This window comes from Nesoenas mayeri, assembly GCF_963082525.1.
Source record: "Nesoenas mayeri genome assembly, chromosome: 7".
Lineage (NCBI taxonomy): Eukaryota > Metazoa > Chordata > Aves > Columbiformes > Columbidae > Nesoenas > Nesoenas mayeri.
In genome coordinates this window covers 35,655,254-35,676,197 of record NC_137551.1, presented here as the reverse complement: position 1 = coordinate 35,676,197, position 20,944 = coordinate 35,655,254, and the positions used below count along the sequence as shown (strand labels likewise).

The following is a 20,944-nucleotide window of genomic DNA, read 5'->3' as shown; positions in this document are numbered from 1 at the left end:
GCAGCCGCCACCGCCCCCGGCGAGGTCTCGCGAGACTGCGGTGGGCCGGGCCGGGCCGCGGGAGGCACAACAAACATGGCGGCGTTGGCGGCGGGCGGTGAGGGGCGGCGGCGGTGAGTAAACCCGCTGTGAGGGGGCTCGGCGGTAGTGCGGCCCACACCCCCCTGGGCCGGCGGGGGGAGGAACCGCATCCGCGACACCCCCTGCCCGGCGGCCGCGGGGTCCCCGCTGGGGCCTCCCTTTGACGTGAGGGGCGGTGGGACGGGGGGGTGGTCCCGCGGGACTGTCGCTTCGCGCCCACGTGTGGGCCGGAGAAGCCGGAGAAAATTCGGGGGTCGCTCGTTGCGCGGGAAGGGGGCGGCGGAGCAGGTGACAGGTGCTGGGGCTCGGCCCGGCAGCCGCTGCCTCTTCCCCCCGCAGAACTCCCTGAGAAAGAGCAGGAAGGGCTGGGGTACATTTTGGGATCCTTCCTTGTGTTCATTTTAAGTCATTTTCACTGGAAAAGGTAAGACCGAGGCAGAGAGATCCTTCCCCCCCGCCCCTTTTTTTTTTCTCCTTGAAAAGGGGTGCATACTCATTTTATTCCCTTATAATTACTGTGTGAGTTCTTACTGGGTCTGTTAAACTACTGCTTTTACTTGAATTGTTCTCTTTAGCGGAATTCTTTAGGCGAAATATTAATCCTCGCACCTCTTATGGCACTTCTTAACTTTATGCACACCAGCACTGTAACTACTGTTAAATCCAGCACTTGTATCCTTGTAGAAAATTAATAACCAATATTCCACCCATCGGTGTCTAAAGCTGGAGAAGATACAGTTGTCTGTGCAGAAAACATTCTGTGTAATTAGAACTTAAGGAACATCTGGTGTAATCAGCCCATTTGAGTGCGTGAAACAGGAGCTGGTGTGCTCAGGTTTCTAATAAAAATTGCATTTACTAGTTTGCAGTAGTGATGTAGCGAGCATGTGGTCTGTATCACTCTTTCCTGAAAAGGAGAGCTGCTGGCTGTATATCTATAAAAAAATAACACATAAAATCACGAAAGGTTCTTTTGTGCATGCAAATGTAGAGGTTTGAGGTGGTGCTCAAATTGTGGCAACTTACCGACATTGACATTAAAAAAAAAAGGATGTTTCAAATTAAATTGATGAGGTAGAGAAAGGAAGTTTTACGCAGTTGATAACCCAAATAATGTCTTTTCCCCAGTTAGACTTTTAAAATTCTGAGTGATTTTCTTTAAAATCAAATATAGATATAAAAGTAATGAAATGATTTTTTGTGCCTCACACAAAGGGATTCTGTGAAAACATGGACTTTTAACATGGTTTCGTGTTGAACCATTCACCATTTAGAATGATTTAATTTTAAATTATTATTTCTTCTTATTATAATTTGGTGAAAGTTGGCCTGGTCAAGACTCTACATGACTTCATCCTGTTTTTCATATCTTTAATTCATATCCTGATGTCTTTGTGTTATTACAGGAGACACCAACATATGGAACGCAAATTAACTTAAGCCTACACAAGGCTGGTGACATCTGAAAGAGGGTAGGCAAAATTGACAAATAACCACGTGTTCAAAGCTAACATAATGGTGATAATAATGACAGTAGTTGAGCACACTTGGGTATGATGTGAAAGAACATACTCATTTGGATGTCAGAAATGAACTAATGCTTGGAAATAACTTTGAAAATATAGGAAAATGTGTTTAAATGTGGTCTAGAACTCAGGACTTGGGTTTTTATAGGTCACCTAATGTTTTGTTTAGTAACTATTAGAAAACAAAAATATACTTATTGAAAATGTAATGTTATAAATTATTACTGATTACAATCTGGAGGAATAATAATGTGGCTGACTCATTACCCTCTTTCTGACTGAATCCTAAATTCCATCTTCACAAAATAATTGCAAATTGAGACTCTAGAGGTTTGTCATTTACAGTCCCAGAAAATAGCATTGCCAGTGACTTCTACTGAATATTTTTATTATTTCAGTATAAAATAATCAACTGGATTAAGATTTTTATGCAGGGCAGGAAACAAAAATTTTGGGGGAGCTATGAAATACTGCTTTCCATGAGGCTTCTTTCCATCTTTGCTGATCAGCAGCGTTCAGTTGGTTTCCTATCATTACAGTCGACATAACTGACTCTGGGATTTTTTGGTGCCATGTGTTTGCCAGAGAAACTACTCAAATGATCAGTGAAATAGAAGTGTCTTTCGGTGAGATACACAAAGGAGTACGTGCAATCTTTGAAAAGGTTTTGCTGAAAGAGTAATTGCTTTATTAAAACTTATAGCCATAGAGTGTTGGAGCTCATCTTTCTATCATATATATTTTTTCAAGATTTTTTCTTACACCTTATGGAGTTTGGGAAGAATAATTGGTTTACATTTCCTTTTGTTTTTTCCTTCCAGAGAAAGTGAAGAAGCTGTGCTCTGTGCTTTCTATCTGACCTGTTTGGAGTACGTTTTGGAGCATGTTTGCTACTTAGCGGGGAACTAAAATTCAGGTACAATCCATGTAAAAAAAATACAAGAGGCAAGTCAAACAGTGTCATGTTGATTTTGATTATTATGTCATTTTATCCAATTTGATATTGTCCTTACGTTACTGTTGCTGAAAGCAATTTCCCCAGTAATATGTATTTAGTGATCTTTAATTAATTAGAAGTTATAAAATCAATAGTCTTATGGCTGCAAGTTTGTGTATTGAGTCATACTGTATGATGAAAGTAGTCCTTCACTAAAACAAAACCAAACCACCATCGCCAAAACCCAAGCTTGTTTCTATGAATGCATTCAAATTCAGTGGCAGCTGTGATATGAAAATATTTTCTTTTTAGGCACAAGAGGTTGTAAAAGTGAAGAGTGAATATGGGTGAAAAGAAGCCAGAACCTTTAGACTTTGTAAAAGATTTTCAGGAATATCTTACGCAGCAGACTCAGCATGTAAACATGATTTCTGGATCAGTTAGTGGAGAGAAGGAAGCAGAGACTCTTCAGGGAGGTAAGCTGATTTCGGTGCTGTCACATTTTATTTTTAGACACTGCCTTCACTGTTCACATGTAGATAATGATGCAAACTATGATAATTGTACGGAAGCATTTCTGATAGTCATCTTCACATCAGGAAAGTTGCGTATGTACCTTTGTTTTAATCAGGGTTTGTTCTTATAGTTCTGTGTATTTAATGAATGAGGACATCCAGAAGCAGAAGATATTTGGCATATTCTCACAGCACGATAAGCGGCATCCCACTGATTCTTGACTGAAATCTCTGTTGTATTATTCACAGCTGGGACAGAAGGTGATCAGAACGGTCTGGATCATCCTTCTGTTGAAGTTTCACTGGATGAAAACTCAGGAATGTTAGTAGATGGGTTTGAAAGGACGTTTGATGGAAAGTTGAAGTGTAGATACTGCAACTATGCCAGCAAAGGAACAGCACGGCTCATCGAGCATATCAGAATCCATACAGGTATGAAATATTCTGCAGTACTTTGCTGTGAGGTGGGTGTCGAGGGTTAAAATTGCAGGGTGACAATAAAACCCCAGCAGATGTATTGTTAACCCTCTCCCCCCCCGCCACTTACTCCTTTTGCCCCTCCCTCTCCCCCCTTCCCACTCAGGACAGGCGATCGGGAGGGAAAGAAGGACAGAGAGAAGAGAGTTGGAAAAAATTAACAATGTTTTGCTAATGCTACTAATAAGAATAGAGAAAATAATACAAAATATACAAAACCAATGTTGGAAGTCTCAGCAACTGCAGAGCTGGCACCCGAAGTCCTGGATTGGACTCTGCAGCCAACCGGAGCTGGATTCAGTCTGTCACTGGCCTCAGTTTGCAGGGATGACTCGCAAGGTCCTCTCCTAATGTCGGCCATAGGGAAAAAGGGATGAGATCCTTGTGATCTCCCACTTTTATATGAAGTATTCATGAGAATGGAATGTTATACACAGTTGGTCAGTTTCTTGGTCACTTGTTTCTTGTAGTCCCTCTCACGGGATGTCCATCTATGCTTATCAATTAGTTTGCATTCCATTCCTAGGTTTACCAAAACATGTGTCTGGTTCTCCAGGAAAATGCAGTTAATATGAAGGCTTTAGCTGACAGGCAAAATTCACAGAAAGAGAAACTTGTTTTTAACAAAACCAGGACAGTGGGGTGGTATGAACTCAAAGTTATATTTTTTTATGTGAGGAGTTACCATCTTCAGGCAGTGTGATAGTTCTTAAAGTTGCTCAACAATTAGAACTGGGTTTTGGTTTTTGTTTTTTTTTTTTAATGGACTTTTTTTTAAAGGTGTGCCATGTACCTGTTTAAATTATGCAAACTCCTACTTACATTTGTTATTGGAGACTGCTAAATTTGAAGTAACTGTGTATGGGAATGAAGTGTAGCATGAAAGTGTCAGTGTAAATTGAAAGGCCCTCTTAGTTTTTCCTCACTAATAAAAAAAGTGAAAATGGTTCATGCTGTGTGGCAGGATGCAAACCCCCTCCCTCCTTCATCATGGAAGGAGTAGACACATCTCCTTCTCTCTCTGCTGCTTGAGACTGACAGCTTCTTTTGTTTGGCCCCAGAGCCCCTGGCCAGGGCCCTTAGGAGAAGGGAGTGCCGAGGCGCCAGGAGCCGCTGAGCGGCCACGGCCAGTGTGGGGGATGTTTGGAGGCTTCAGGGGCACCCCCACAGCCAGGGTGGGCGTGCAGAGAAGCTTCTGGAATGCCCACAGTCAGATCTGATCAGCCTATAAAAAACGGGACTCTAGTCGAGACTCTGCCTATTGTCGCGGGTCTCTTGGAGAACGAGCGAGATGCTGCGGCCGAGAGCCCGTCTCCTCGAGATGGAGACTGTGCTTGCCTTGCTGCCACGGGTGTGAGTAAAATTTCTCCTCGCAGGATTGCGAGTGTATTTACACTTTCCGTGCACATGTACTTTCTGTGCTCAGTATGAGCACGTGTAAAATTAATCCTCGCATAATTGTGGGTGTATTTTTCTTCCCGTGCTTCCACATAAGCACGTGTAACTTTCCGTGCTCAATACGAGCACGTGTATAAACTATTTCCTCGCACAATTGCGAGTGTACTTCCCTCCCGTGCTTCCACATAAGCACGTGTAATATTCTGTGCACATTTGCACGTGTATTTCTTCTCGCAGGATTGCGAGTGTATTATGCATTTACCCTCGCAGGATTGCGAATGTACACTTTCCATACTCAATATGTGTATCCCTTTAAAATAATCACACACCTTGTTCAGGCAACTGTGTGCTCCTCCTGGACTCAGGGACAGCTCCGGCATTGTTTTGGGTGAAGCCATGTGCATGCACACTGTGGACCTCCTGAATTATTAGTTGCTGCCCTTAATAATTTTCCTCAACTGATATGTGAACCTGTATTCAAGTTACTTTTGGAGTGCTAAAACCCTGTTTCTCACCAGTTTAATAACAGTTGTGGACGCTGTTGTCCCTTAAACTAACTTCGGAGTGCTTCCATGGCATGCTGCTGCATGGAGATTTATAGGGGCTTTTCTTCCTCTGTTGTTCAGCTATGAAAATATTCCTGTTTTGTACAATGTTCTAGATGTGGAAGTACAAAACATAATAAGTGTAAAGTTTTCTTATTGGTAGAATATTCACATGTGAAGGCATATCACCAAATAAGTGATTAATAACAGTAATGAAAAGAAAAAATATTACTGTGGCTTGTTTAAGAGCATTTGCCTCTGTTTGGTTTATAAAGCTGAAAAGCAAAACTCACAATAAGGTTAGAATACTCTAAACTGTTCATGAACTTAGCTCGGATTTCTTGGCAAATGAGAGAAACCAAACGAAAAGTCCTTGTGAAGTCTGACTTTGGTGCCTGTTGAGTATGTTACACCAATACAGAAGACCTCATGACTGTTAACTATAGCAATAAGAAAATCGAACTAATGGAAGTTTTTGCAGGTTTCAAGTCTGGTGTGGACTGTCCCTGAACTTCTAAATGTATCATTTCAGTGCTCTTGGGTAGGTGGCATTCTAGGACTCACTTTGAAGGAAGCGCATTGTTGTAACTGGGATGTAATTGTAGCTCTGTTTTGGTACAGATATTTTTAGCCAGATTCTCGCTTTGCTGTGAACCATCGCTTCTCCGCAGTAACTCCCAGGATGTATTTTGGGAAAGTTAGCTCAGTGTTGGCTTGTTTGGACAAGGCGTAATGGGGTAGAAAATGGCAACCAACTAGAAAGCAAAGAGTTCTAAGGCTCAGACCCTGAAGATCTTATAAATCCTTGTGCTACCGCGAGCTGCCTCTGTGTGTAGCTGTTGCTGTTTTCAGATTCCCAGTGGAAGTTTTGCTTAGTGGTTTACTGTGGCTTGTGCTGCCTGCAATTGACACAGAGTTAATGCCATGGCTTGCTGCAGATCTGCAAAGCAGCAGTGTGTTTTGGAGCATCTTTTGTCTCTAGTTTTTCATCAAGCAGTTACAGCTTCGCCTACCATTTGCCTCATATGGTATGTGGACAACGCAAGATATTTTCTTTTAACAGCTTAACTCTGTGCAGTGCTATTTCTGAGCTTGTGGAATGATGGTCAAGTAGTGGGAGAAAGTGCTACAGATGTCCTACAGTGAACTACGTAATTTAGGATGACTTTTAAATGGTACTTAAAGTTGCAGAAGTCACATCAGTTTTAAAATTTCATGTATTTTCAGTAGCATATAGCTATTGCCATCTAAAAACTTGCAGTTATTACTGGCTAATTGTCAACATGAGCAGATGGACTGCTAGAGCTGTGACGGGAAGCCTAACTTGCTGCTAGAAGATGTTGGTATTATGTGTTTCCTGATTCTTGAGATATTTTTTGATGGCTTTGGTATGCTCGGGGTTCCTCAAGCAGAATGGCTGAAACAATGTGTTGTTACTTAATACCAAATGTCATAAATTTTAGAGATACTAGAGGGCAAAAATCAAGTCTTCCTTAAGTAGGAAAATGCGGGTATTGGGATAATGTCAGCATTCCTTCTCTTATCCTGGGAAGTTGCCTGCGTCTTGTCTATTCTCACATCTTAGGTTAACAGTTCTTTTGTGTTTTCAGAATGCTTTCTTACCCTGCTGCTACTTTAGTGAGTAGAGGTCACTAAGTGGCTTGAGCTGGCAGAAAAATTCCTGCTGCAAATTATGAGCGTTTGAGCATTGTTGCCGCATAGTATGTAAAAAAAAGCAAGAAAGATTCCAACAAAAATTAGGAAGCTGGGAAATGTCCTCAAAAATCTCTGAGCCAGTGGTCATTGTCGAGAAGCAAACATCCCATAAGCTACACAAGTGTAATACTTTGGGTTTGTGACTTGGCTAGCATTTGGAGTTGTTTCTTATGGTTGTAGTATATATTTTTAGCATTATACCACAGGAACACAGCTTTATATGTGGGATGACTATTGTTTCAGTGTTTCTGTGAGTATTCCCATCAGAGTGTATATACATGACTCATTTGATCAAATAAACTTTCACAAAGGTGCTAGGAAAAGGTAGCCAAACTGAGGGCACACATAACTCTACTGCAGAATCTTGCAGTCTGAATTATTTCTGTTCCAGAAAGCTGGTTAGCAGTGAGAGAAGAATACAGGGGATATCAGTCTGCTTTCCATCAAAGAGCTTCAGAAATTTGGACATGCCTTCACACAATGAACGCTTTATAGCCGAATTGCTGGTTCGAACATGTCTGATGCCTGATGAAATAGCAGTAACTGTACAGTGATAACAGTTCATTTCCTGATATTAATCTGTTCAGTTTTGTAATATAGATGTGAACCTCAGACTGCCGGAGGTCTTTTTGTTTTCCTGTATCATTTCCCCTTTGTCTTTTTACAATATATTTAATATCCTTAGTTATAGTACCGCACTGCATGGTGTCCTGATGGCAACACCATTTCGCCATTACCTTACCAGCTCTTTGGAAAGCCCTGCTTTGTTTCTTTGGGCAGAGACAGGGGACTCCGGAACAAAGAAGGGTTTCTTTTTTTATTTTGGTTTGTTTTTCTTGTGGTTTTTTTTTTCACTCGAGGCGAAGGAAATCCAAGACCTGAGTGTTGTTTTGCTTAGAAGCATGGTAAAGGGCCAAGAGATAAATTATGTGGACTGTGAAGGCTGAGAGTGACTGAATCAACTTTAAAATAGGGAAGTGATAGCTGAGTAGTAGCCTCAGAGCAATGTAAGTAAGCAGATAATACATCCTGGTTAGCAGGCAAGTGCAGCCAAGTATCTGCCTAAGTAATTATGACCCAGGCATGATCACACAACAGTTATTAAGTGCAGCTTGCTGCAGAATTAACTTCATGCTGAGTCTGACAGCAATATAATTAGTAGTTACCAACTGTGCTGTATTAAGGTCATGCAACATGGGATGCAAATCTGTATCTCAGCATACTTAAACCAGTTTAGAATGAAGTAAGCCCGTTCAGGTTGACAAGTTCTTTGTGAATGCAGGGAATTTGTCAGTCTTTTTACATTGTTGTTTGTACCGAATCTCCAGATCTTTACATGTGTGTATGTATGTATATATCTGAATACATATATGTGCTTATGGAGAAGTGATAGTTGCAGCTGGTGCAAAAAAAGTACTTAGAGGTAGCACAAAAACTGTTCACTTTCCTCTTAAGGAGTCAGTGATGAAGGGAAAAAATAACCTTGTATTCAGTATCCCAGGCTCTGATTCCAGACAGGGATGCTCAAAATGGTCTGCTGGTTTTGACTGGGATAGAGTGAATTTTTTCCACAGTAGCTAGTTATGAGGCTGTGTTTTGGATTTGTGCTGAGAACAGTTTTGATAACCCAGGGATGTTTTGGTTATGGCTGAGCGGGGCTTACCCAGAGCCAAGGCCTTTGCTGCTGCTCACAGCACCCACCAGCGGGTGGGCTGGGGGCAGATGAGAAGTTGGGAGTGGGCAGGGCTGGGACAATTATTACGTTTTGGTGCAGACATTCCTGTAGTCAACTGGTTTTGTGCCTTATAGGTGAGGTAGAGTTTGGATCCAGTTCAGAGCACCATGTAAACATCACTGCATTCAGTCCTTGGCATCATTGCTGCAATTCCTGCTCGAGTTATCTGTTATGCTAATTCTGGTCACGTTTTTTTTATGCTTACTGTCACTTGGGTGAGGCAGAGTTGTCGAAATTTCCTCCACTCTTCCACCAAATACCCAACCAAACTCCCCACTAGCAGTGACTGAAGCTGAAAGGGAACTGTTTGATCAGCAGCTCTGAGTTAGCTACTTTCTGTTCCATTAAAAGCCTTTTTCAAGCACTCTATGAGATGCCACAATATAATCTATTTTAATTTTCCAGGCGAGAAGCCGCACAGATGCCATTTGTGTCCCTTTGCATCAGCTTACGAACGTCATCTGGAAGCTCATATGCGGTCGCATACTGGTGAAAAACCGTACAAATGTGAGTTGTGTTCCTTTCGCTGCAGTGACAGAAGTAACTTATCTCACCACCGCAGGCGCAAACATAAAATGGTGCCTGTTAAAGGTTCAAGGTCTTCCCTAAGCAGCAAGAAAATGTGGGGGGTTTTGCAGAAGAAGACCAGCAATTTGGGGTACAGCAGAAGAGCATTAATTAATTTGAGTCCACCTTCCATGGTGGTTCAGAAACCAGACTACCTTAATGACTTCACTCACGAAATCCCAAATATCCAGACTGAAGCGTATGAGAGCATGACAAAACCAACCCAGAGCAGTGCATTGCCGAGAGATCCGCAAGACCTCATGGTAGATAATCCTTTAAACCAGCTCTCCACGTTAGCCGGACAGTTATCCAGTTTGCCACCTGAAAACCAAAACCCAGCCTCTCCTGATGTTGTTTCCTGTCAGGATGAAAAGCCTTTCATGATCCAGCAACCTGCTGCGCCTGCGGTCGTTTCAGCTGTGGCAGCAAATATTCCTCAGAATTCATCTCCAACCAGCCCAGAGCCTCGTCCCGCACACAATCAAAGGAACTACAGCCCCGTGGCCGGTCCCAGTAGTGACCGCAGTGCCCACACCAGTACTCCCAGCATCAGTAACAGTCAGCCAAGTACTCCAGCTCCAACCCTTCCCGTTCAGGACCCTCAGCTTCTGCATCACTGCCAACACTGTGACATGTACTTTGCGGACAACATCCTTTATACTATTCACATGGGATGTCATGGATTTGAAAACCCTTTTCAGTGCAACATATGTGGGTGTAAGTGTAAAAATAAGTATGACTTTGCTTGCCATTTTGCAAGAGGCCAACATAGTCAACATTAACTGAGAACATGCTTTCACTTAGTTTTTTAACATATTACAGTATATTTTTCGTACTTGCTGAAGAAAAGCTTGCACGTTCCCATAAGGAATCTTCACATTAATCAACTCAACAAAAGAGGCAAATTTATGTTTTCGTAAAACTTGCCAGGGAAATTTTGTATAAGATGTGGTTGTTATCTTATATGTAGCCTTGCAAAAAAAAGCTGAGAGAGTGCTATAAGAATTGGAATATTGGAATGCGTTTACATGCTTTCTTTGCTAAATTTAAGTTGCCTGCACTTAATCTCAATGAACATTCTACAAATATAGAAACAGGGTGTGTGTCTTGAAACACAGGATGCAATTATCAGACTATTTACTAGGCAAGACACAATATATTAACCATAAAATAGGAAAGGTTAATGCAGTGACACGTGGTTACTTTGGATACATACTTATCCTTAAAAACTCAGCTACTCCAAACTAGAAAAACAAACAGAAGCAACTTTCACATACAAATTCATTTGATGTAATATTTGCTTTAATCTAACGAAGGTTAATAATAACTTTTTACTTAGTGTATTCTAAACTTCATGCTAGGACTCAAACACTAACCTAACTTATTTTTAAAACTCATCACAAAACTAGCAGATAACAGGTTATTGTGAATGAAATGCTGGTAGGAAAAAAGAAAGTTAAAAAGCCTGTTATTCACTAGTAGTACAAAGATCAATATTACACCTTATTTTAAACTACGCTTACCAAAATTTTATGTGTCATTCTTTAAACACGCATAAAAAAGAGTTTGTAGAACTAATATATATTCCCTAAAAGTTTTAACTGCCTTAAACTAATTTGTACAGATATTTAAAATTTGCACAGTTAGATTTCTGTCTTGCTGATAGAAGTTCTAATAGAAACAAACAAGAAGTTTACAAATGAAAAATCATTTATTCAGTTTTATCTTGGGCCGAGTTACAACAGGGAGGTTGCCCGGATGTTTGAAAGTTGTAACATCTAGTTTATTGTAAACTTCAGCTCAGTTTGTTGTGTCACCTGCCCTAGGTTTTTTTGTCCTTTTTTTGTGCTGGAAATAAGGGGAAAGACATTTGAAGCAGTCATGATTAATGTTTGTAGGTGGCAAATGGTAACTAAAGATGTACATGAAGTCCATTGCACATGTTTATTGGTTTTTTATACTGTACATCTTGCTTTAGAAGCACCTAGGTCAATGGACAGGCACTTTAATATAAACCTCAAGAAAACATCCTAGCAAAATTAATAAAAGCTTTTAACGTGCTACATAGGAATTTGTAGTGTTTCAAAAAAGTGAAGAACTGTTACTTTTCTCATATTTAGACATGCACTTTTACCTTAGTTTGTCTTACTTTAGACAAATTAAAGTTTCCTTATGTTTTCGCCTTCTACTATCAGCAATATATGGCAGCAAATGTGTTTTGTTAAATGTAGGAAGATTTTATGAATGTTCTGCAAATTGGAGGTTGGAATCCATATAGCAAATGCTTGGCTTTTTCAAATTTATATTGTTACAGGAGCTAAAGCTTCCCAAAGCCAATGGAAAAACTTACAAAGACTTCACTGTAAGATCAATGCAGAAAATAACACCCTTCTGAAAATTTCAGATTTAGAAGTAATTTTGACTTCAATAAATTAGAAAATTGGGAACCAATTACGTTTCTGTCTACCTAACCTACTTACTGTTGAATTTTCTGTGCTTAAGTAACCAGTTGAAGGAACTGGATTCTTGGTTTCACATAGTGTTATAGTAACGAGGTCAAAAACACGCTGTTGAAGTATTTCCAGTGTAGTAAAGGTGAATGATAACATGCTATCACTCCCCAAAATGTTTTTGGTTTCATGCCTGGTTCCAAATCTATTTCAGTGGATTTGTAAAACAGAATGTAATTTCCACTTTTATAATGACACTCTTTAAAAGTTATTTTATAAGCAAAACCACAACTCTGTGTGCATAGAGAGTCCTGTATTTTAAGGACTAAAGTTTGACTGAATGGGAATCCAGTTGGAAGTTACTTCTCCTGTACAGGTTTATTAACATACACGGTTCTTCTAGTCAAAGAACAATGTAGGAACAATAACTTTCTTTTGATCACATATTGAGACGTTCTAAAATCTGCATCTGACTAAAATACAGTATTAGAACTACAGATGTTACAGTTGAAGACCATTACAATTAGTAATCTGTAGAGGTCATTTTCCTTGCCTTTTGCTGGATGACATGAACTTCTATTCCTGGGTTCTGGCAACTCCAGGGAAGCCTCTGAATTGGTGCTGCTCTGTGAAGCACCTTCCAGCACTGAATGATGTGCCGGTCGCAACAGCCGATTTCTCTTTGGCTTGCGGCTCCAGCCTTTCTCCCACTTGGGATGAAATTAACTCCAAGTGCACAAATATTTGAGATTTCATCCTTCTGTTCCATTCATGTGGTTTCTGATCCATTAAGACTTTCACTGGCAGTGCCTGTAAACATTGTAGATGTTTTTTTCTTTTTGTGATGGCTCATGATCTGGCAATTTAGAAAAATGATTTTTGAGCCATCAGGCCCCTGAATGAAATTTTAAATAGAATAGTCAGGTTGCTAATAGAGGCAGCTGGTAGCAAGAGGAAAGCCTGTGTGATCTGATTGATTCCCTCATCTAGGAGGGAATCTTTTGTTGTGGGGGAAAGTATGTTATTAATAATAGAACTTGATAAAAAAATCTAACCTCAAACCTTGCAAATTGTTGTTTAGAAGTGTTTTAATACTGCTAACTTAATACCATTGTTTCTGCTTGGAAGTACTTAAGGAAGATAGCTTGAACATCTGTGAGCTGTTGAACAGTGATAAAAATATTCTTCCGTCTTTCCTTGCACAAGCTCCTGTTTGCAGGGGGTTCTTAGGCAGCTTCTGCCTTGGATGTCGATCCCACAGCCAGAGGTGCAGGGTGGATCCTGCCAAATAACTGCTCTAGACTGGGATTCTTAATTTTTCAGCCTCATACCGTGTGCTCAGTTGTGCCAAGCAGTACCCTGCCTATATCGATTTCCTTCTGTCTGCTGAGTAGGTTTGGAAGGTATATTTTCACATTGTTTTTTCATGATTTTGTACGTACTATTTAATTTAAAGACCAGAACTAGTACTGGAAAATTGTTTTAGGAGTATGATCCCAACAACTCCCCTGCACAAGCAGATCTCAGTCTGAGTCAGTGGGGGATCCTTGTCAGGAACTGTGGGATTGAGTCCTGCATTTGGACTTTTCATATTGAGTTCTCCATGTGCTCCACTGCAAAACTTTTGGTTTTGATTTTCTTTTTAGAAACCCAAATCCTTATATCATAAGGGTAGTGATCAGCATTTGAACTCCTACTAACAGGGAAGTTTGGGAATGAGCTGAAATTCTTCCATAGTTTGACTCAAAGTTCAGTAGTTGCAAAACATTAACTTTGTGGATTTTTTTGTTTTTATTGTAAATTATTATTTCATAGAGTTGTTCATATTTTTAACATGCACTATTTATAGTACCCTTAATACAGACGTTACTTTGAGACTGAATATTCTAATGAACATGCAAATACTAGGACTGAAGATCTTAGTAGATATCTTGGTTAATACTTAAACCAACCATGAAGCAGCTAATAGGGAATAATAATTGGGTTTTTTGACAGATAAAATGTTTAGAAGAGGAGGATTTTGACATAAAATGTTGATTGGCATTTTAAAATAAAACTGTGCTGGAAGATATGTTCCAATGGTGTTTCATAGCAAAATGATCTGTTGCTATTTGTTTTGTTCCAGAATGTTTAGGGGGGTTTGCTTGTTTGGTTTTTGTTTCTTTTTGACGAAGGGAATGTAATTTAGAGGTCTTCACTGGCAAGTTTTGTAATAACTTTAAGCTTCTTTGAAAATCTACAGCAAATGGATGTTCTGCTGCAGGAGATCTATTCCCTGCTGAAGCATTTTTCATTGAGCAATCTTTGTGTATGTGCTTGTAAGTACCTGCTTTGTTAATAGTGTGTATTTCAGTGTAAAAAGCATATTTTGTATGCAAAAAATGAAAGCCGTTAGAGTTGTAAAATAAATTTTATTGTGTAGTGAATGTTTTCAGATGACAAGGATAATTCTGAAATAACTATATCAAGTGTAGTTCATGTTGTGAAGCTTTGCTTTTGTAAGATATGAATAAAATAACACTTTCTAATTAAGCCTCATGTTAATTCTTAATTGCATATGATTCAACATGTGGAACTAGTGAACGGCTCCTAAGGTGAGGAAGGTAAGTTCACCTTTTGGGTAAGCAAGGAACACTGCATTTATGTTTCAGTCTGCTTAATTTGAAAATACTTAATTTTAGAGCTGAACCAGGACACTTTAATTCCTCTCTGCTTCTAATTTTTCACATTCAATTGTTTCCAAGTACTTTGGTTCCTCAGTCATATTTCATTATCAAGAGTGTCTGTATGTCTGAAATCAGAGGTTTTATCACGGTATTGTGGTTGTTACTGCCTGTGGGATGTCTCTGTATTTTGTCAGCAACTTTGAAGGCAGCACCAAATTTTAAGTTCCTTTGGATGCTGCAATTAATCCTACGTGTGTGTACACATGTGCAACTCTCGAGAACCTTAATTTAACTGCATCTCAAATTCATTGTGCTTTGCAAAGGTTCTGTCAGGGAAACTCGCAGAGAAGCCAAGAGCCTGATCTAAGGAAGGCACTTGGGAAACCAAAGCAGGACTTGGATGAAACTTGGGTGCTGACATCCTGACTTTGCTGTAGGTCTGTTAACCCACCTCGTGATTGAAATGCCAAACTCATTTCTTGTTTTTATACCTTCCCAGGCACGTGTTTTCTGGAAACGCTTGTTTGACAGAGCAGAGCAGGTCACCATCCGAGATGCTCTTCAAAACTTCAGCTGGAGGAGGCTCTGAGAAGGCTGATCTAGCTTGAAGATAGTCCCACCGTAAGCAGGTAATAGGACTAGATGACTCTTGGTGTTCCTCCCAGGCTGACTTTTCCTATGATTCTGTAAAATTTAAAATCTCAAGATGGTTTGTTGTCAGCTTGATCTTCAAACAGGCTCATTTCTCTTCCATAATATAGGAAGAGGATTTAGAGAATGCACAAGCCTCTTAAGAAGCAAGCTGCACCTCTCAGATGTTTGCAGCTGTACTGCTGAAAGAGCATGGCATTTTAAACACTCTTAAAAGCCAACTAATGTTTTCTATGTCATCATTTAAAAATATATTTATTAAGTGCATTAGTTGCCTCACATTGGAATGAAGAAATTACACTTGTAGCAGGGTCAGAATATTGATTTTGTGTGCAAATTTGGTTTTTCAAATTATTTCCTTGGCGCAAGTCTTCCAAAAATTCTGTTTTGAGTTTGTTGAGTTCTACTGCCAGGCTCTTCATCTCATTTGGGAGTATGTTTTTATCTGAAAGAAAATTAGAGTTGAACTTCTAACATCATGTTTCAAGACAAAATTTACAGACTTTAGCTCACATTCTACAAATAATTTTGACCAGTGTGCTGGTTTTGACTGGGATAGAGTGAGTTTTTTCCATAGTAGCTAGTATGAGGCTGTGTTTTGGAGTTGTGCTGAGAACAGTGTTGATAACCCAGGGATGTTTGAGTTACTGCTGAGCAGCCTTTGCCCAAGTAACTGTTACCCATGATGGAACCCATCTGCTTGCATGCGTCGGGCTCTTACTTTACCTATTAAACTGTCTTTATCTCAACCCATGAGTATTCTCACTTTCACCCTTCTGATCTTCTCCTCTACCCCACCAAGGAGGAGTGAGTGAGTGGCTGCGTGGGGCTTAGTTGCTGGCTGGGGTTAAACCACGACAGCCAGAGTTGTGAAGTAGATTGGCCTCAGTCACACCTGCAGGGCCAGGATACCTTAACAATTTACCTCGAGGGAATTTCATAGGTTTAATCTTACATTGCAGGCTCGCACCTGGATTATATTGCACGTACCTTTTGCATCCTTCATTGTCTGAGAGATGATACGCCTGCACGTCTGATCGGCCTGATGGACGGCACTTGCTGCACAGATTGCTCGATCTGCTTCCTAGCCAGAGAGACCAACAGAAAGAAGAATACAGGCAAACACGCTAAACTTTATTTAGACTGTTATCAATTTTTGAAGAAATCTTGGAAAACAAGTAACATGTTAGCAAGAACTTGGTGACTGATGTATTCTGATTCTAAGGAGCAGCGACTGCCAGAGACAGGTATGTGTAACATTAAGAAGCGATCGTTACTTTCCTCAGTGTCGTGTTACAGCTCCAAAATCTTTTTACCACTCTAGTCCACATATTCTTAATGGTAGTTCAGTGGTTTAACTTAATAAGGTGACAGAAGTACCCATTTCAAATAGGAGTAACTCTTCTGTGTATGTTTTTGCAATCAGGAAATACAACAGCTATTTCTCATTTTCTGTCATCTCTGTTCTGAACACAATTCAGGAATAACTAACTCACTTATTCACTGTTATTTGAAAGAGCTGTGATTGTGGAGACAAGCAGCGCTACCTTTTGCTCAGTGTTCTCTTCGTTTGGCTTCAATGGATTTTCCAAAGCAGTGGCCAGCAAATTAATTATCTGCTCACTAAGGAAAAAAACCAAAAGAGTAAAACACATTAATCAAACAGTTTCACTGATTTTGTAATAACACCTCAGCACAGAAAAAAACCGCAACTTTTCACTTAAATTTGAGGCAATAATGAAATAATCTTTATACAGCTAGTTAGATGAAAAACAGTTGCAACTAAAACTACAGCCAATTATTCCGGTCTTAATGTTTCAGACAATTGACATAATTTTTCAACAATGATTTAGAAATGCAGTTAGTTCAAGGTCAGCTCTGCCAAGAACGTTGGCTGTGAGTTCCCAGCAAAGGACATGTATTGTAATTGACTGGCTGCCAAAAATTCTCCCATGGAATAAATTTTACATACTGTTTACATACAGTAAAAAGCTTCTACCCACCCATTTATGAAAATGGAACTTATTGAAAACCATAGCATCAACCCAGTCGCATACTTATCCTCTGAAGTGCAATCAAAACTTTTCAGAATGAGGCTGTTCTGCTCCCAAGCATTCTTCTTGACGTCTGGCATTTCTATTTTTTCTGCCATTAAATATATTGTCTGGTCAGGTAATGGATTACTTCTTAGACGATTTCTCTGCAAGCAGCATTCAAGTGGGCACTCTAAAAATAACTGACAGAAGCCCAAGGAATCTAAAAGAAAATAGACAATTTTACCTTTAAACTGTTAAAGTAAAAATTTCTGAGAGCAACATGCATGAGAAAAGCTTTATAGGAATGGGGAACTCCTGTGCTACTTTTGAGCCTCAAAAGAATACAAACCTAAAAAGAATACAAACCATTTTACCTTGAAGGCTGCTCATGTAGTAATTTCTGAGATCAATATACGTAAGAAAGGCTTTAAGTGGCGTAGCAACTTCTAATAATACAGTAATAAAGTGAAATTGATGGTAGTATATACAGCAGGAATCTAGCACTTAAGAGTACTTATAACCACAGAATCACAGCATGGTTTGGGTTGGAAAGGACCTTCCAAACTCCCCCAGTGCTACCCCTGCCATGAGCAGGGACATCTTCACCAGCTCAGGTTGCTCAGAGCCCCGTCCAGCCTGGCCTGGGATGTCTCCAGGGATGGTTCATCCACCACCTCTCTGGCCAACCTGGGCCAGGCTCTCACCGCCCTCAGGGGCAACAATTTCTTCCTCATGTCCAGCCTGAATCTCCTCTCTTTTAGTTTAAAACCATCTCTCCTTGTCGTGTCACAACAGGCCCTGCTAAAAAGTCTGTCTCCATCCTTTTATGGGCCCCTTTTAATTCTGGAAAGGCCACAGTAAGGTCTCTCTGGAGCTTCTCTTCTCCAGCTGAACACACCAACTCTCTCAGCCTGTGCTCACAGCAGAGCTATTCCAGCCTTGGATCATTTCTGTGGCTCCTCTGCCCCCTCTTAACTTAAAGGCAGTTAAACAAAGCTGAATTTACAACAAAGCTGCAACGGTTTTCATGTGTAAGACGGAGAAGTAATTAATTACACTTGCGTGCCAGCTGGTGCACCTCGTGCCTCATGCTCTGGTAATAAAAATTGTCATCCAAGATCAGGTAGAGCGGCCCAGATGTGGCTGCCGGTGTCCAGGAACGTCCCTCTCCGTGTCTCCCCGCCGGGGCGAGCAGCCCCTGCCCGCAGCAGCAGCCCAGGAAGCGCTCCCAGGCCGGCGGGGCCGTGGCCGGGGCTGACAGCGGCTCCCCGGTCACCAGCGCCCGCAGGACGCGCTCCAAGCACTGCAGCAGGTCGCGCCGGCTCTGCTTCCAGCGAGGCGGCTGCGGAGGAAAGCGGAGGGGTGAGGGACCGCGCACCCGCCCCATCTCCCCTGGGGCCGCTGCGGGGCTCCCCGCGGTCCCTCCGGCCGCGGAACCGGGGAGGCCTCACCGGAGGGACGCGCCGCGTTGCCTAGCAACCAGTGACGCTGATGAGCGACGCGCCTCAGCTGGCCAATGAGAGCGGAGAGCGCGTAGAGGGAAGGAGGGAAAAATCTCACTGACCAATAGGGGCGGCCCCGTCGACTCCACCTCCGCCTCGCGCGGGCCGAAGGCTTCCGGCGGGATGAGTTCGTCGTAGGTGAGGAGGGCGCAGGCCCAGCCCGGGCGCTGCGGCAGGCGGCGGCGCAGGGCGCGGGCCAGGGTGGATTTACCGGCCGCCGGCAGCCCGCACAGCACGCACAGCCCCACCCGGGCGCGCCCGGTGCCGCCCGGCTGCTCCTCCTCCGCCGGCAGCGCCGCCGCTCCCGCCATCCGCCCGCGCTAGGCCGCGGCTCTGCGCATGCGCGAGGCTGGCCCCGCGGGACGCCCCCTGGCGGGCGGGCGGAGCTTCCCTCACGGCGGCAGCGCCCGACGCCGGGCTCGTTATGTGCGTGAAACAACCGGGTTTACTCGGCTTTATTTCGATAATAAACGCAATAATACATTTTAATGAACCCAGAAGCGGCTGGCGATCCCGGGTGTGCCCAGCGGTTGTGGTTGTTAAGATCGTCAAATCCAAATACTACTAAGTGTGTTGACTCTGATGATTTCCTTTAAATTACATTAATGTCATATTATTACTAAGCTCTAGATTATAGAAAATAATAACAACAATTTAAGATTCTGAGGAGGTGACAGTTTGGAAGACATTCCTTGCCAGTGCAGATTTAGGCCTGCAATGTTTTAGGTTCGTTTGTCCAGCCCTTTGGTGAAATGGCCATCAAAGGGAGTAGAAATATTGTATCAGTGAGGCGATTCCTTCATTTATTCACTGGTTTTGCTGTTCCCAAAGTTCGCATGTGAACACAGTCCATATGTGATTTACAGACTGATCAGTATCCACAGCTTTGTTCTTGCCAGTGAGTTTTTCCCTGCACGGCAGCTTCTTTTCCATTAGTTGCCATTTTGACAAACTATGTAACTTCAAATATTTTCTTTTAAATTACTACATTTTTTTAAATTGTCCTGTTTAGAATGACTGAAGTTACCTGTTGCTTTTGTAGTGGAGTCAGTTTCTCGCAAAAATCTCAAGCTGCAGTAACCAGGAAACATTAAACCACTGTTAAGTTGTGTAACGTATTCCCTGATATATGGATTTTCTATAACAACAGAACTGTTTTGTATAACAACAGAGATGGCTTGTCTCTTTTAGACTCATACATTCTGTCTACAGGGTTTCTGTCCATTGCTGCTCTCCCTATAGGAGGTTACTTTTCTAAATCACCTGAACTGGAAAGTAGGGCAGCCAGTAGGTAACAAGAGGCAGGATCTGGATCCCAGCTTTGATTTACTTACACCAAAGATGAGGCTGAGAATGTGTAGGAACCACCTGCATTCCTGGTGTACGGGGTTCAGGTGCATTCAGCAGGTGCTATGAAGGTGCCTGACGGTCCGACAGGTAGAGAGGCTGCAGAATTCCCAAGAGGTCTCTGTGTCCTTGTTTTCACAGCAGTGTATGATGAGAGGTGAATAAATTATGTCTGTAGATAACTGAATTCACTTCTCTTTGGCCTGCAAGTAAGGCTACACTTCACAAGAGTCCTGTTCTCTGATGCTGTTATTGATTTAATCCAACAAGAGTTCACCGTCATTCTTCTATTTATAAAAAACAAGAGGTGAGGTAGAAGAGGCACAAATAGAGCCAGCAGCAATTAGCAAAACAATGGGATGTAACAAAATCTGTGTTCAGTGCCTCTTAGCATCAAGTCCTTTCCAGAGGTACGTGCTTTCAGAAGGTGTTTTGGCTGCACAGGGAGAGGACTTGAGAACTGCAATCTTTAATTTCTTTTCAGACCAAGTTACTTGTCAGAATTGGTTGAGGATTTCCCAAGCAACTTTTCAGACAACTGGTCTAGGTGGGACTTCAGGTCGCTGAGGTCCTGAAGGAACTGCAGGAAATTGGCTTTTTACTGGCTGCCTGAAGGGTGGAAAACACATTTTGTAAAGTATTTCATGACTTGACACAACTGGTATTTCTAAACTGGTTCTTTGCCATTTTTAAACAGTTGCTGGTATTTATACATATATTTAACACTCTCTCCTCCTCCCTCTCCCTTGTTCTGCCCCTCTCCTTAGTAGCATTTACATGTCCTTTTCTGTTCTC

General features: G+C 41.6%; 3 protein-coding genes across 10 annotated transcripts in view; 1 reads left to right on the top strand and 2 right to left on the bottom strand.

Moving 5' to 3' along the window:
• The first annotated feature begins 47 nt into the window (after nucleotides 1–47).
• The window catches only part of IKZF5 (IKAROS family zinc finger 5), a 22,722-nt gene continuing 1,825 nt past the window's right edge, over nucleotides 48–20,944 (top strand). The window contains exons 1-9 of one of the 8 annotated variants that reach the window (XR_013922363.1): nucleotides 48–113; nucleotides 1,488–1,553; nucleotides 2,429–2,523; nucleotides 2,857–3,020; nucleotides 3,309–3,491; nucleotides 9,336–10,214; nucleotides 14,190–14,265; nucleotides 15,113–15,242; nucleotides 16,227–16,511. Coding sequence is in view for 6 of the 8 variants with exons in the window: in XM_080347923.1 (XP_080204049.1) it covers nucleotides 2,888–3,020; nucleotides 3,309–3,491; nucleotides 9,336–10,214; nucleotides 14,190–14,265; nucleotides 15,113–15,221 (1,380 nt within the window). In the remaining 2 variants the exon portion in view is untranslated. Of the gene's footprint in view, nucleotides 114–1,487; nucleotides 1,554–2,174; nucleotides 2,251–2,428; nucleotides 2,524–2,856; nucleotides 3,021–3,308; nucleotides 3,492–9,335; nucleotides 15,093–15,112; nucleotides 15,244–16,226; nucleotides 16,741–20,944 lie in introns of those variants that run through there. The other 7 variants (XM_080347923.1, XM_080347925.1, XR_013922364.1 and 4 more) reach the window with 7 other exon arrangements.
• Nucleotides 15,504–19,113, bottom strand: PSTK (phosphoseryl-tRNA kinase; the record flags this gene model as incomplete). Its single annotated transcript, XM_080348276.1, has 6 exons — nucleotides 15,504–15,709; nucleotides 16,255–16,348; nucleotides 16,812–16,887; nucleotides 17,322–17,520; nucleotides 18,357–18,746; nucleotides 18,861–19,113. The coding sequence occupies 6 exons, from the start codon at nucleotides 19,111–19,113 to the stop codon at nucleotides 15,504–15,506; spliced, it is 1,218 nt and encodes a 405-aa protein (XP_080204402.1).
• Nucleotides 20,680–20,944, bottom strand: part of LOC308042480 (disintegrin and metalloproteinase domain-containing protein 9-like) — a gene marked incomplete at both ends in the record, with an annotated part of 18,259 nt that continues 17,994 nt past the window's right edge. Inside the window, one exon of the mRNA XM_080347922.1 lies at nucleotides 20,680–20,754. Coding sequence (XP_080204048.1) covers nucleotides 20,680–20,754 — 75 coding nt within the window. The remainder of the gene's footprint in view (nucleotides 20,755–20,944) is intronic.